Consider the following 17,648-nt stretch of genomic DNA (forward strand, 5'->3'; position numbering starts at 1 on the left):
AAACATTAGAATAAATATAGACTCTAATCTATTAAGAAAGAATTTTAAAGATCTATGTGAACAAATATTTATACTAGATCTAGACTTTTAAATATAACTAAATAAAAATGCCAATTTAACATTTAAAAGTCATTTAATAAAAAATCTTTGTAATGAAATATGGTCCACATAGAAAGCTGTAATATGCATCTGAGTGTCAGAAAAAAAATCTGGCCACTTGGCTCAGGAGGTTCATTCAAAACAAGTCTACTAGATCTAGATAGATCTGAGTCGGCTATCACTGACACAGATCTAGATCTAGATTAGTTACATTTAGACCACTGCTACATTATAACACTTAAATTAACTTTTTATTTTTTAAATGGCCAGTGGTTTCTATCACACGGTAGCTCAGTCACCACAGACAGGACAATTTGAAAGATCTATACCGTTCAGAGAGTCCAAAGGACCTATTGGTAATTTACCATCGATATATTAAAGACCAACTGAAGAGGTTTTGGGGTCAGACGCGGAAACCGGTGTTATACTTTTTTTTAGATTCATAATGCTTAAAAAAACATACATACGAAATTGTAGACCTATATTCTTTGTAATTATTTAGATATAAGCAATTTAATGTGAGTTTTAGGGACTATTAAATTTCACAATCTCGAAGCCATTCGAGATCAGTATTTCCCAGACAACCAAGGTCGATGACGTAGTTTAAGGGAAATTAGGTCAAATTTTTCAGTTTATGGCTCAGCGTATTTCCCTATTCCTTTTTACAGGAATGCTAGTTTCTAAAAACAAAGGCGACTAAAACACGCCAATTTATAAAAAGTGGATGTTAGAGTCGGAGAAATTAGGTCAAATCACGCAATTTATGGCTTTGCATGTTAGATCTACTGTTTGTCGGCTTATTCTTGATCTAGTCAAGCGAACAGCGTTTCAGCCCACGCAGTACCGCGAGCCTCAGTTCACATGTTTCGTTTTAGTCAAGTTACGCAATTTATGGCTTATGTTACTGCTTCAGGCTTATTCTAGTTCTAGATCTACTGCTTTTGATCAAGAGCAGAGTTCTTTTCTCAGATCATTAATGATGTACGAAGTAGACCTAAATTTAGATCTAAATCCAATTAGATGAAGTCTAGATCTAGTAATAGTAGTATTGGATATTTAGAGATAAGACCTATCTATTTAGACATCCGATCGAGGTGCTGGGCCTAGACCTAGAAAAACAAAGTTTAAAATTATATACTCTATCTATACACTTAATAGTGATTATTAACCTATAGTCGTCCGTAAATAGGCCCAATATGGGAAAAAAACAATTATTACAATGGGAATGTTGAGCTCATTCAATGTAGTTATTGTAGTATACGATTATATTTAGTTTGAATCTAGAGTCACAACCCCGTACAACACTAGGCAAATAGCTTTAACTTAAACCTTAACTTAAAAGTAGTCTGATTTAGATATACTAGTAAAAAAAAGTACTAGATCTAAATTTCTAAAAAGTAATCTATAAGGCAAAAATTAGACCTAGATCTACCAATTCTATAATATTATTAATATACGAAATATGGATTTTATTACACTCTTATTTAAATATATTCGTACCGTATATTCGGGCCTATATACTTACATAGTTCTATAAATAGATATCTAAAAATTGAAGAGTTTTCATTTATCTCACGCTTGACTCATTTGTTGATTGGAATAGAATCATTAGATTATTAGATAGTTAAGTTAGCAAGTTAATCTGTAACTGTAGGTAACAAAGTTTTAAATTGTGTTTAGACTATAAATGAAAGAGATTATCCTACTGGAGAAGGAGTTGTCGTTTTTTTCTTTTCTCTGGGAAGTCAGGGAAGTGGAAAATAAATTATAGTATCAATATAATGTTAAGTAATGCATATAGGCTACTGTTGATGTAATTATGCAACTCATTTTATTAAATTTTAGTAACCCAATTATTGCCAGTTAATCACTGAATATATATTTTTTTTTATTGTTATTAAAAAATGCAGAGCTATACATAATTTAAAGTGTTTAATAAATAAGGCTGGCAGTCGAGTCGAAAGATTAATGAGAAATGCAGTATTTTCCATGGCTACGCAGCCCCAGCTGCAAACTAGATATTTTGCCGCGTCCAGCGAAGACATAACCATATTCAGCTGGTGGTCAATTTAAATGTTCTTTACGACGTCTACGTCTTCCCTCATCAGTGGATTTTCTTTTGGCCTCTAATATGTATTCCACGTTGCAATTTCTAATAAATAGCATCATTCGAAGAATGAGATCCAACTTATTTTTAAAAAATGTAACCCCTTTACAGATCAAGTCATCATTGCAATGGACATTCAGATCTGCATTAACATAAAAATGATCAAAATTTGAATAGGTTTCGAAACGCAGAAAGTTGTGTGGTTTGCATTCTGAACTGTCTTCTCTGTGGTCTCAGGTTCAAACATTGACCACTGCCATTAACTAACATCCTGCTGGAGTTTTGGGCTATGACTTAATAATATTAAATCCTGATTCGAAACTTTGTCTAAACCTAGCAAGTGAAAAGGAACATACTAAAATAATGTTGTGTGTATAATGAAGAACTCTATTAAAATGTGATTTTGTATTTACATTTATTGGTATTTATTATATAAAATAAAATTGTAGAATGTTTCTGTGATTTGTTTCACAGGGAATATTGTATTTCCAAAATGATGAAAGATCCATCTAGTAAACTTGTCTGTATGCCACATGTCATATATGTTTTCTGTAAAATAGATTTTAAAAAATTTATTTATTAACATTTATACTTAATTATGTATACATTATATATAGAACTAGTGGTTATATATATATATATATATATTATATATGTTATACTGATTATCTGATCTAACATCAACATCTAACTCTTATTGTTCTTAATAATAATAAATTACTCTACTCTAGGTCTAGGCAATCTAATATATATAAGACCAGGGTCAGTCTTAAGCCACTGCAACCTATGCGGTCGCAGTGGGCCCTGCACTTTCATAGGCTTCGTGCTAATTCTAGGTGTAATAGTTAAATTGCAATATATATATATATATCGGTATATATAAAACCTGGAAATCTCATAAAAATCTCCTGAAAAATAGACAAAATTGTGGGTGTCATTCATTCTGGAAAACGCTAATCCTACGCGAGATAAACGAAATAAGACATTGTCAGCTTTCATGTACTAAAATGTAATAATCAGGCAAATTTTCACGTTAATCAGAAGTTTCCATACTTTATTTACTTTAATAGAGTGACTGGCATTTTAATATGCCATAGGTTGCAAAGTTTGTAAAGTAAAGTTAATTTGATCGTAATCTTGTACTTAGTAAAGATTTAATAAAATTCAAAGTCGAATTTTTTTTAAATACGAAATCTTAATTTTCACTTATTATCCTTATTCCCACCCAGACTAGGCCCCGCGCAATCAGTTTCACATAGGGCCCCGCAATCGTTAGGACCCGCCCTGTTTAAGTTTAAGACTTAAAGAAATGTCACATGTGTTTAGTAAAAATCTGTATTTTATATTACCAATATAAATGATGACTTATCATTTTTTTAGATCTAAAGTTTAGCCTTATTAATAAGTATAGTAAGGGCTAGTAAAGAGTATAAATATATTCTAGATAGATTTAGCTTAGGCTTTAGGTTTAGTCCTTGACTATTATAATATTATATTTATATCTATGAATAATCTTTATGCTATTGCTAGGACACTACTCACTAGGTCTTACTATTACAGAACAGAGATATACAAATTCAAGCATTAAAAAATGTTGGCGACTGGGCTTAGACTTAACATAGAGGCTAGTCTAGATTACTCTATATCTACTTAAATTAGTTAAATCTACTAGTTTATAAACTATTACTAGTATTACTAGTAGTAATACTACAATTAGTACAATAATACAAGTCAAGTATTTATAAACTAGATCTAGATCTAGTGAGTGACTAGTAAAAGTGTTAGAAGGCCTAGCTAGAATTAGAGATATAGAAAATAATATAGAATAGATAGATAGATCTAACCATTTAGTTTTGTTATAATAAAAATTATAATAGACTAATAGTATACTATTAGTATCACTAGTACTATTAGACTTAGTATAGTCTAAGTATAGTATACCTAGTCCTAGATGATCTACTAGTACTTGATGATACTAGAGACTACTACTAGAGTAGACTAGATCTATGACTATGATCTAGTCATTCTAGTGACAATCTAGTGACTAGTCCTATTATAATCTATCTATAATTATATTAATTCAATAGTCTGCTCTATAATATATTTTGAAAAAGTAGAAGAGTTCTCTTCAGGGCATTTTGGTGCATCCCATGATAAGTATCATTTAAAATTGTTGGACAGCAAGATTTAGATAAGTTTATCATCTGAATCGCTATCAATAACGTATCCAGCCATGTCTATTTTTATTTACATTTTCTCAGTCCATTACAATACGTCACTTCCGGTTTCGGCCATTGAAGCTGATTTTCAAATCTCGTTATTTTTTACACTTTCAAATTACTTTTTCTAATATAAATACGCTTTTCTAAAATCTCAAATTTTTAGGAACTAACTTTGATGCTATCTACTATCTAAATCAATCGCTATCTCAATTTCGAAAAAAACCTCTTCAGTTGGTCTTTAATATAATAAATATATATATAATATATATATATATAATAATCTTGCCGGCCTGTCCCACCCTTTTTTTAGTATTTTTTTTACTTTATTAAAATTAGATTCTAGTCTACTTAGTTATTCTTTAACCATTTTTATTCATATAAAAATAATACGGTATTAATTCTAGATCTAGTCTATATTTAAACTATAATAATTTATATAATATTATAATGAGACAAAGTGAGTTTTAAAGCTCAGAACACTTATTTATTATTTTCTGTCTAATATCTTGGTTTCAAAAGTTTCCATTGATCATGATGGGGGAGGGGCAAATGTCTTCTGTCATGTTTAAAAAAAATGTAAGGATAAATAACTTAATAAGGGGACTTGGTGGGTGTAACCAATAATTATTAATCATCCAGCTAATAACTACTTACTGTAATTGAGAAAATATGGAGTGTGAGAGGAATAAACAATGATTGGTCAGCCAGCTACTGTTAGGTACTTCGATAAAAATTTCAAAATGATCACAATGCAATGAAACCCATTTGGTTAGATAGAGCTTGAGAAATGCTTTCCAATGATACCAATTTTATATTGCCGGGTTAATTGTGAGGGAAAAAAAAAAAAAAAATTAGACTTTGTCCTTTGTAAAGCAAAAAAAAATCTGTGACCAAAACAACTGACAGTTGAACTTTAATTAACTGTATTATAAAAAGCCTTCAAGATATGGGGTTGAAACTTCACACTCTTTTTCATTAACCTGTATTCTGTTAAAACAAATTTAAAAAATAAGACCAAGCAATAAAAACTTTGAAAAAAAGTGAATTAATATATAAAAAAAAGACTTCGACAAAAATAAAAATATTTGCGATTTTGTCATCATATGAGCCCAAAAATCACAAATAAAACAAATCAGAGATCTGTAGTGTGTTTTATTTTGTTTAATTATAATTCTACTGTATTTAAATAGCTATTTATATGCATCAGATAGATAATTTTTATAAATTAAAAATGAAAATAGCACTGCGCAGAAAAATATTTGCTAAAATTTTATGACTATAAGTTTAATAAACTTCATAAAAAACAGTTTAAACCTTTTTGTAGAGCATTGGCAATTAATCATTTTAAAATGCCTGAATTTAAATGCTTTAAAATTAGATTGTAAATGAAAAATTTCTTGCATCGGACAATAAAATAAAAAAGAAACCTTGCGATTTATTTAAAAGTTATTAAAAGATTTTTTACTTAAATTTATTTTTACTTTAAAATTTGCACATTGCAGAGTCATTATAATAAAGACACGTATTCCCTCTCTATAATATAATATAGCATTTAAACATTATAAAAGTTAATCTAAATGAAACATTCCTATCTGTGCTTCTAAAAATAGGATGTGATAGATAGAAATTGACCATTTTCAGTAAATCACAGTGTTGGTTGTTACTAAAAATAGATTTTAACCATCAACTTTGAAAATTAATATCTAAAGAGTGTGACAAGCTACAAAGTTCAAACTTAGCACACAGATATATGTTAACATGCTAAATTCATAGAATTAGTGAGATTGTTATAACTATAAACACTTTTATTTTATTTAAAAAATAAAACTTTACCCTTCTTTGTCTTTGTTAATTTTAATATCAAATATCTTTTAAGTGCGCCAAGAGAATTTAATGAAATTTGAAATTTACACATTTCATAATATGATAAATTATTGTAGCAAACAGCATTGTTGTAACTTTTATAGGAAAAAAAGTTGTAAAAATGTCAACTTTCACATAAACTTTTGTTAAGAAAAATTTCACAGATTGGCTTCAAAAGCAAATAAAAATGATCTCTGATATCTTTTGTTTACAAAAAGTAATCACAATTAGTCCTGAAATCAAATACAATGTGCTAAAACTTTGATGGAAATGACCACCCCTAAAAAAAGGGTAAAATGTGCTGACCATAGACATATATATATAGACTGGACGATAAAGTAAAAATTATTATGGGAAACATTTGGGAAAAGATAAGTTTGTATGAGTTATACAGCAGTTATGAGCAGTGTAAAATTAAAAGTATTTATAGTTTGTTTTTTTTCTGCCATAACCTATATGATTGATAGAACCCCTTCTGTATTATTATATCTCTAATCGTGCCTACCAAATCTATTAAATTTACATAATTAAAATAATTATAAATAGTTTTAAATACTAGATTTAGATCTTGTCTATATAAATACTATAGTAAAAAAATACTACTTACTACTAGTACTATACTACTATACTATAAACTATAATTATAATCTGTTTAGTCTAGTCTATAGTTAGTATATAAATAGTCTAGGACTAGATTGTCACTAGATCTATAATCTATATTTATACTAGATCTAGTCTGCATGCATAGATGATAGACTGACTAGTTTAATAGTTAGTAGTAAAAAGTATGAAAAGTATTAGACCTAGTTATAACAAATATTAGTCATATTTATTAGATTTAGATCTATTGATCTATCAATATTAAATTAGTGACAGTCACAGTGATACTGAATTATTCTGACTTACTGAAACTGAAAGTTAATGTGTATAATATTCAATTTTTTTTTTTCAACCTTTAGAATTTATCCTTGGCCTATCGTACTACGAACAATAGAGCACGTTCTGCTCATTTTTCTTTGACTTTTTTTACTAAAAACTAATTCTAACAATTTGAATCGATAAGACGACCGCCATACATTAATAAAGAAGCCATGTCAACAAACATAGATCCACATCACAAACCTATATATATTGGCTATGTCTATGATTATGAAACAAAGGCAAAATATTGGGAATATGGCAGTTTTGTACTTTTCAAAACTAAAGATCATAATTATATATTGGCTGAAATGTTAGTCCTAGAATTTATAGCTCAATTGCCGCCATTTTTTTTTCACATAGATATAGTACATAAAACATATTTGACTTCCCCCAAATAAAAATAACTTCCTACTTCCAGTCTATATTTACACTATATTGGTGTAAAAACAAAATGATTTTTAGGATGAAATTTGAAAATGAAAACATGTTTTAGACATATTTCCTTTGATGGAACAGTTTCTAACCTGCTTTCCACTTTTAAAAAAAGAAAATCCTTTGCAAACTTGTACGCATGACCATGCCACTATGGTTTTTGGGAGAAAAAAGAATGGATCTAGGTCAGTTTATCAAAGTACCTACTACTGTCAGTTACAAGGTGGGTCAGAGGTCAAAAGACTATCAACCATTGGTCTACCAGCTACAGATAAAACTTTGCTTTGCTACCCGGCCCTCCGCTATGCCAAAAAACTCAAACTCTGCTAGATACATGGTGTAAAAAACTCAAAATCAGAAGAGAGCGTGAAGCTTCTTCCCCCTCCATGCCCATTAAGCATACTAAAAGAGTGGAGACATTTAAAATAAAAATATTTTTAAAAATTGGTAAAAGAGCATGAGACTAGCAATTATCGATCCTCCAAGTACTGGTACCAAAAAGACTAAGGTGTTACATACGCATGCACTGTGCTAGTGGAGTTGCATTATGGGGAAAAAAGCCTCTGTAGGTATAGTGGAGAGACTACCTGTAATGACATATCCTATTCTCCCCCACAACAGAGACACAATTTTTTTCCTTAGGACTACAGGTAAAGCTGTAATGACCTGGCTGTGATGCCAGCAAGCCAAGAATGAAAATGTGGAGCATGGGAAAAGTGAAAATGGCTTGTGTCCTTGTGTTGGTGTAAAAACAAAATGATTTTTAGGACGAAATTTGAAAATGAAAACATGTTTTAGACATATTTCCTTTGATGGAACAGTTTCTAACCTGCTTTCCACTTTTAAAAAAAGAAAATCCTTTGCAAACTTGTATGCATGACCATGCCGACCCTACCACTCTTTCACCTCAAATAACTGTGTGTAGTTACACATTACAAGGTAGCTTTATCAATTAGTCAATTAACTTCTATTGGTAATTAATTATTTTGTTTGGTAAGAAAGAAATTGTACATGACTGAGGTGGTGGTATGAGCTGAGCTAGTACTCTTTATAGGTCACTGCTTTAAAGTAAGTGTGAAACAAACAATAGATAAGTATGTAATCTTCTATTTGCATACACACCACACTAGCAGAGTGGTTAGAATGTCAGCTTGAAGAGGCTTGAGTCATGAGTTGTTATTTATAAATTCTTTTAAAATATAATGGTAAAATTCACTCAGATGTCCATTTCACCCCCTCCCCCCTTTTTTTTTTTTTCCCCATTGTCCCAACTGGTCCATATAAGTGATAGGATCATAGTGTATTGAGAAAGTTAAAAGCTTGAAATAGTGCTAAACAAAATGAATTGGTAAAAATATTTGCACAGATTTACTGTTGTTGATCTAGATCTATTACAAACTTAATTACATGACTGAATTGAGACAACTTACTTTGTATAAGCTAAAAAAATATTTTCAATGTTTTCTTGTTCGTTTCTTTTTACCCTTGTTATCATAGGACCTTTTCGTGCCACTAAAATCTGGAATGACTTGATTGAGCATTTCAAGTCCAAAGTGGAACTGAAAAAAAGGAGATATAAGATGCGCCAAATAGAGAATTGTTTTACCGGGACAGATGCTGTTGATGTTGTCCTTCATTTCCTACTGAACGACAAGGACATGTTTTCCACAGATTTATCCAGGGAAAAAGCAGTTAAAGTACAGTTACACTATTTCAAAACTTTTTTTTTCTTTTGTTTTTCCAATTTTCTTCTCATGTGGAATTTGATTTCTTCCAGCTGATTTCAGACTGGCTATAGAATAAAACACTTGTGAACCTTAAGTTCTTTTTGTTTTAAAATGTTTTTTTTACATTCAAAGTTTATAGATGTAAAATTGTAAATTGATATTTCAAGAGAACTGATAGGTCTTTTTCTTTAATTTGTTAGTCTGTAAAAATAAACCTGCCTTGCATGTACTTTTTAAAAATGTATATAACTGTAAATAAAGTTTTTAATATATTTATCAAAAGTAACCGAATAGCCACCAATCTTTTGTTAATAGTGAAAAATTAAAAATGAAAGTTCATATATTTTAATTTTAGTGTTTACTTGCATATTTTTATTTTAGTCACATCACCTTTCTTCTGTTCTCCAAATTAAAGTAAGATATATTTTCTTTACAACTATTTTGTTTTGGGTGTATTAATATGCAAAGCATGTGAGAGAAAAATTTAACTTTCAAATATTTACATATAACAAAAAAAAAAGGTTTGCCAGATGTTGATGCAAAGGAAAGTTTTTCAATCTGCCACAGACAGGCCAGATCCAGAGAAGCCTTCAGTATTTGAGGATAGCAGTAGCAGATTATATCACTTCATTGGTGAACATGCTGTGGATGGTGATGCTGTAGATGGCCATGAGGAAGACGAGGAAGATGTTCAGAATTCAACACAAGCTTCAGACATTTTGAGGTTAGGAACACAAATAAAGGAGTGCAGTCACAAACTTGGTTACATTGAATGTTTTTAATATGTCCAGGGTGCATTCATTTGTTTGAAGCATTTTGCTTTTTCAAATACTTTAGCTGATTATTGGGTTCAGATTTTCATAAATGTCAATGTCCTTGTTAGCAATAGCCACTTATCTCTTGTATTTTTTAAACTTGATTGAACTATTTTATTTATTTGCTTGTGATTCAGATTTTCTGGTGACAGTCTTGAGCCTGATGAAGAACCTGATGTGCCCGAATTCAAAAAACCATTTAGAGAAATCCAAAATTCTAAAAACTCTGATGTCCTTCAAACCCCAGGGAAATTAAACAAAGTCTTAGAATCTGCAGGTAATACCTCATTTAGTCTGTGGCTTTTGTTACTTGTACTACATCTCTCATACTTTAACTTATTGTCACTTGTACAATTATAAGTAGATTATGTCAGCCCTGTTGCAGTTTAGAATACTCCAATCAAATAATAACTAAAATTTAGTAATAAAAAAACTAAAATAATATGATGAAAAATGTTTTAATTCTTTTTTTTTTCAATGAAATGTTTATCTTTTACTTATTTCAAGTTGTATAAAATATGTTGTTTCTTCAAAGAACTATTTGGCCTTGAAATGATATTATTCAGATGTGGATGATGTATGGAGAGAAGTGGCCTTGACACAACTGCTGACCCTGGTTGAATTGACCTTTCTGGATGGGATTCTGAGCGAGGACAAGCGATCTCGTCAACAAATACAGAGAGACCATCTGATTATCTCCAACCTCGTGGCTCGCAGTTGGCACCTGCCATTGACACCCAGTGCATTAAACACACCATCTGACCCTTTACTTCAGACTGCTGTTGACTGCATTGAATTTTTACCTAAAGGTTTGAACGTTTTAAAAATATAACAAATACTGACACATTGTAATTTATTTGTTGTTTTTATAAATTAAAGCTTTGTTACTTTATTTTAGTGCAAGCCAAACTATTTAGTTTTATACGTAAAATGTAAATAATTTACACATAAATCATATCTAATGGTTTCTTAAAACTGCTGGACACTACATGTGTTGTAATGACAGGTTCTTTTTTTTTATTTTTTTATTTAAAGTTGTTTTTAGGTTGAATTTTCTGGTGAGAATGTGTTATATCATTTGTTGTTGTTTTTTTTTTACACTGATCCCAATGTTATAAAGAGGGTTAGTCTAACCTTAAATATGTTGTAGTCTTTGATTCATCATTGGGAATGCAGTCTTTGAAAGTAATGTTTCCTAAAGCGTTCATGGCTTCATTTTTTTAATGTCATATTTTAATAACTTTAAAAAAAAAATGTTAATTTACAAATCTTTGCCATATCCAGGGGCTTTTACTTGGAAGGCCTTTCATGAGATGTAGCAAATGATCTTTATTTAAGTGTGAGACCCTCTTATAATTTAGCTTTCATTCCATTAAGTGTGAGACCCTCTTGTAATTTAGCTTTCATTCCAGTAAGTGTGAGACCCTCTTATAATTTATCTTTCATTCCAGTAAGTGTGAAACCCTCTTATAATTTAGCTTTCATTCCAGTAAGTGTGAGACCCTCTTATAATTTAGCTTTCATTCCATTAAGTGTGAGACCCTCTTATAATTTAGCTTTCATTCCAGTAAGTGTGAGACCCTCTTATAATTTAGCTTTCATTCCAGTAAGTGTGAGACCCTCTTGTAATTTAGCTTTCATTCCATTAAGTGTGAGACCCTCTTATAATTTAGCTTTCATTCCATTAATAAACATTTTTATTTTTGTCTTCTCTTTGCTATTTCTGTTGGCCTTATAAATATCTGTTGTTGTATGCTTTCAAGGCAGGTTAAGTTGATGGCATTCTCGCCAGTTTATTCCTTGATGGATCATGCATTAGTTATTTGTCATCATATACTAAAACAATACATGAAAGAAAATTCGCCATTTCTTGAAAATTGGCCTGTTCAGCCATAACAGATTCTGTCCACATTGAGGCAGAAGTTACTGTTGTGAATCTTTTAAATACAATCTATTCATTGTCTCTTGTGACAGAAGGAGCCAGAGTGTTAAGATAGATCTTTCTAGACTAAGAATACTTATCTTGGCTTATATTTTTTAATCAGCATTGAATTTATTGAGTGAACCAGTATTCAGACGTAGGGGCATTGAAGCCAAATTGTGGGCAAAAGATATTATTGTCAAACATTTCACCAGCCGGAGTGAATGTCTTCTTCCAGCAAAATATTTGGAGCTCCATATTGCCATTCTAAATTTAGTCTTGGCTGGGAATGAGGAGAATGGTAAGTAGCTGAATTATGATTCACAATTTTTGTGTGTTTACATCCAATTTTTATGTACAGAATTTCATTGTCATATTGGCTCTTAGAATTAAAGCAAAAGCTTTTGGTTATGAAAGTTTATTTGGGAATATCCCCATAACCATACCAAGTCTTTACAAAGAACTGAAGCACACATAAGGATATTGTAATATAGTTTGGAGCAAAGGCTTGAACGCTGTTATCAAGATCAGATGATATGTTGTTTTGACTGTTTATTTAATAGAATAAGTACCTTGTTAATGTCTGGTTTATACATTTTAAAAGCATAATTTGTACAGAACCTGATTTAAATTTTGATTTCATTATCTTTTTGGAGTTTAAAAATTTTTAAATAAATTGGAAAAACAAAGTAGCAACACTTTTAGTAAAAATGCATTTTCAATTGGATAATTTTTATTTTACTAATCTTATTATTAATTTTATTAGCAGTATAACCTTGTATTTCAGCATTGAGTGCCTTACAGCTATACATGATCCTGTTGCCTGTAGCCGCTAGAGAAGAACTTTACAGACTGCTCAAGTTTATGAGATCTGTTGCTGCTGACACTTCCATTCGGCTTGACCCAGAGGTAATCTCTATTTTTAGGGTTAGAGTTTAGAACAAAAATTAAAGTGAAAGCTTCTGTTGTTTCATCACATATCATAGACTGCCATGTCCCATTTTTATTACCAGTTAATAGCGATTGCTGGTCAATCTGGACTGATTACAGTGTCAGGCAATTAATTTAATTAATTAATATAATTAATATGCTAACTTATATTGTTCTGGTCACAGTGTTTGTTTCTGAGAGAAATAGGAAATGTAATATTATTTTATTTTGGCTTCTAATTAGATATTAACTTAAAACTACATTTAAACTATTTTTAACTATTTATTTTCATGAATCTCAAAGATGTAAGATAGGATATTGTTCATTAAAAAGTACATGTTTAAACTTCAAAACCTTTTCTTCAAAGATTAGCCATAAATATAAATAAGGGTTTGCTCACTTCTGTTAAATATTTTTTAGCCAACGTTACATAGTCATGGTTGATTTCATTTGGATTTGTGTCTCTTTATTTTCATTCAATTAATATTTGATTATATTTATTTTTACTCTTTTTAAGTTTTCATGAAATCTGTCAATAAAGTGATTGGTCAGTTGCAATGCCTGACAGATTATGTAGATTTTGTTTTCCACTTTAAAAGCTTAGACTTATGGTTGTCAGCATCAGTTCTTTATAAATCCTGATGTCATTATTCTTTCAAATGTTGCTTTGTTTCAATCATTCATCTGATTTCCCCCTGGTTCAGGAATCCAATGAGATGGTGATCCTTGGCCTTCTGACCAACTGTATATTCCAACACAAGCTGCTGGCTTCCAATGTTGTTCAGAAGCTGGTTCAGTTCATGATGACCAATGTGGACAGAATGTTGACTGTACCTAGACAAGTCAGACAGAAGGTGGCCATCAGACTCTACCAGATGAAGACAGGGAAGTCAATGTTGGACTGTGGTAAGAGGGAACTATCTGATGTCTTCAGATAACAGTTTCAGAATTTTTTATTATTTGAGACAATGTTAGTGTTGATCAATTGAAATGCAAAATCATAATGATTTTAAAATATTGTACAAACAGAATTTATTAACACCCTCCCACTAAAATCCTGGGTAGTAAAATGTCAGCATGTCAACAATTGCTTTTGTTAGGACATAGTAACTGTACCAGAGGGCAGAGTCCTTATCAAAAGTCTTTGAAACCCGTTTTATTCTCTAATGGCAGAAGAAGCATTGTACGAATTTGTCTTAGCATATGGATAAAATATATGATTTTATCTTGGTGTCTGAATATTGTAGGTTAAAATTTTGTGTTTGTAATTGTATGGATTTTTATGGCATTTTATGTATTATTGTTACTTTACTTTTTAGACTTCTGGCCTGAAGTGTCTCTAATTTAGTGATTTTTCAAATGGTGTTACTCTAATCAAATCTATATATATATATAATTCTCTTCATAGCTCAACAGTTTGGACACAAAGAAGTAAAGATCACTCTTTTATCTCTGCAAGTCGAACTTTTGAGACGAAAAAAAAAAAAGAGGTTGGGGGGAGGGGAGGAGAGAACAAGTAATCTTCTCTGTATTCACCCTTCACTTAATAGCAGACTTAACCATTGTGGGGCACTGTGTGAAACGGATTGCGCAGAGCCCAGTTTGGGTAGGGATATGAATAATAAGTGAAAATTAAGAGTTTGTATTAGAAAATAAATTCGTCTTTGCATTTAATTCATTCTTTACTGCGTACAGAATTAGAATATCATAAAAATTCTATTTCCTACAAAGATCAATGCGTACAGAATTAGAATATCATAAAAATTCTATTGCCTACAAAGATCACGCTCAGCAGCAAGAATTACCAAATGTTTCAATCTATCTTCGAGAATTGTTGACCTCAAGTAATTTTTCATTAGTTTGAGTCACGAGAAGCTTCTTTAAACAGATTCCACAATTATGGGTATTACATAATGCCGTTTTTTTTTTCCGCACAGTTTTGGCTTTTTCCATATTGAATGACTCCTCAAAATGACATTTTGTCTATACTTAGGCGATTTTTATGAGTTTTCAAAAGATTTTAATAATAATTTATGGAGATTTACATGACTTTTTCATATATTTTGCAATTTCAAGAGATTTCGTGGAAAATCTGTTATCAAATGGTTTTATTTAATAATTTACACCTAGGATTAGCATGGGGCCTATGAAAATTGCGGGGCCCACTGCGGTCGCATAGGTTGCATTGGCCTAAGGCGGCCCTGCAAAATAGTGGCGTATGCTACACCACCTTTCGACTAGTATATCTTAAATGGTGTTAGATGCCACTCTAATTAAATGTGCATATATCTTTAATGTCTATTATTAGTATCTATTATACTGCTACTGTAAGTATCTACTTTATATATCTCCTATGTATTTCACAGAAGCCAGTTTCTGCAATAGGGTTTCTGCTGAGGAATACAAGAGGCAGAGTAAAGATTGTACTGAATTGTCTCTAATTGAATTGATGAACTCAGTCCTTGATGATACCAGCATCTCCCTCAAAGACAAGAAACACAGACTTAAGCAGTTTCAGAAATCTTATCCTGATCTCTTTGAAAGAAACTTTGAAGGCATGCTGTGATTTTATTGCTCTTTGAAGAGATTTTTGTGTAGAAGTTTTTGTTTAATATTCTATACATTCTAATACTATTAGATTATTAAGAAATCAGGCTATCAATAAGGAACTTAAAGTGAGAGTTTATTTAATTATACTTTTCTATTTCATACTATTTTGTATATTTTTTGTTCATATAAATATATCAGCTAAAAGGCTTGTCTATCAACAATTTACCATACATTTTGGAGATTATTTATTATTGTTTTTTTTACATGGAACTTTATTATGAGCTCATTCCTTTGTCACATATCTGATGAAAGTGATATAATTAATTCTATGTATTTACAAATCATATTGTACACCCACAGCTGTATTGATGTTGTTTATATCATTGTTTAAGTTGCATTTATTGTCTATTTATTTTACCTGTTTAATTAAATGTACAATCTTTGGTGCTATTTATATTTCTTTGTGAAATCATGCATTTAATTAGTTAACACACTGAATGATTGACATTTTTTCTTTTGCCAGTAATTCAAATAATGTTTTTGTTTTTTTTAGACTTTGTGTATAGAAAAAGAATATACTGTAAGCTAGTCTCTCAATATGTTAGTAGGGATTTATTGATTTTTGGTAGTGGCTACCAGTAATGGCTATTTCTTTGATTCTGAAGATTAAGGATGAGTGCAGTAAACCTGGTTGTGACCTGCTTGTTTTCCCGCATCGCGTGCAGACAAAACTTAAGTTTTCTGTCTTTAAAAAAAGCATAAGGAAATGAAGATAGTGAGAGAGATTGAAAGAAATAGACAAGCTAAACAATGTCTAGGGTGTCATATTAACACTGTTTTGAATTAAATAACTCCACTAAAAACTGTGTGCATGTATTGATATTCTTATTGCTTGTAATGAAAATGTCTAGTGGGAGATTTTTCTTTGGTTTTGTATTTCTAATTTATTGTTTTCCTGTTATTTGGTTCTAGTCACAAGTTACATGGAAAAATAGTTCAAATCCTATTTCAAAATGGTTTGGTGTTTCATTCATTTGTGCCATAAGATTAAGTACACTTATCTTGCATTGCATCTACACTTATCTTACATTGAATCTACACTTATCTTACATTGAATGTATAGACATTTAACTTTACCCTTTCTCTCGCCTAACTATTAGGAATCAATTTTAAATATCTGTACGAAACATATTATTTATGTCAAGATCCTTTTTCTTTTTAAATTTATCTAACTATGCAAGTATCAGGGCTGGCCTAAGGCATAGGCAAACTAGGCAGTTGCCTATTCCTCCTATTGTTGGGGACCTATCTCTTTTCAATTTTTTTAGTGAAGAAATAGTGAAACTTATGCTCAAAGTTATTGTTGTCCTACACTAGGTTTGAAATCAATGACATACTTTGGGGCCATTAATTATCTAAGGCTAGCCCTGCAAGTATAGTATTATATTTTTATTACTTGAATTAGCAGTAAACATGAATAAAAATGTAGCTATGTGAAATGTAATAAATATTTTGTCTCTATGCAAACTTGTACAAATATAACCTTTTGAAAGCTGTTTTGCTTATTTGCAATGTAAACTAAGAGGTGCTCAAAACTATGAATGAAATATTAAGCATTTCTTAATATTACACATTGTCTTTCATGACCTGTACAATTTGAATATACTAATTTTATTATTGATAATCACTGCTTAGGTTGTCACAGTACTAATGTAAAGTACTTGCCCTTCTGACACCATATATACTGAACTTAGTGATTTAATCTGGACATGTACAAAAATCTGGCTATCTGTATCATTTGAAATCCATGCCTGTTTATACTTACATTTGTATAAATTATTGCTATTCTACATGATTTGTTCATTGTTTCTTTAGTAATTGGTTTTCATCTGTAAATGTGTTTGTCCTGTAAACATCTAATAATAATTGTGGACACAAGTAAATAATCATTGATTGATTTTGTTGTCCTTGATTATAAGTATTGCTTATAGTAGAAAAGAATCATTCATTCTGGTAAATTTTATATGCTATCATTATCCAAGTCATAATTACTTGACTTCA

General features: G+C 30.6%; 1 protein-coding gene and 1 long non-coding RNA gene across 2 annotated transcripts; one reads left to right on the forward strand and one right to left on the reverse strand.

Annotated features, from left to right (window-relative positions):
* Window positions 1-206: 206 nt before the first annotated feature.
* Window positions 207-17,536, forward strand: LOC106068583 (DEP domain-containing protein 7-like). The gene is made up of 9 exons (XM_013228014.2): window positions 207-455; window positions 9,142-9,341; window positions 9,893-10,095; window positions 10,324-10,463; window positions 10,753-10,995; window positions 12,232-12,408; window positions 12,895-13,016; window positions 13,742-13,943; window positions 15,404-17,536. The coding sequence occupies exons 1-9, from the start codon at window positions 362-364 to the stop codon at window positions 15,601-15,603; spliced, it is 1,581 nt and encodes a 526-aa protein (XP_013083468.2). The 5' UTR covers window positions 207-361; the 3' UTR covers window positions 15,604-17,536.
* On the reverse strand, window positions 2,603-4,670 carry LOC106056396 (uncharacterized). The gene is made up of 2 exons (XR_001215700.2): window positions 4,458-4,670; window positions 2,603-2,755 (listed from the first exon to the last, which is right to left on the reverse strand). It is a non-coding gene; the product is annotated as an uncharacterized LOC106056396 (long non-coding RNA).
* Window positions 17,537-17,648: the final 112 nt, after the last annotated feature.

This window comes from Biomphalaria glabrata, chromosome 6 (genome assembly GCF_947242115.1).
Source record: "Biomphalaria glabrata chromosome 6, xgBioGlab47.1, whole genome shotgun sequence".
Taxonomy (NCBI): Eukaryota; Metazoa; Mollusca; class Gastropoda; family Planorbidae; genus Biomphalaria; species Biomphalaria glabrata.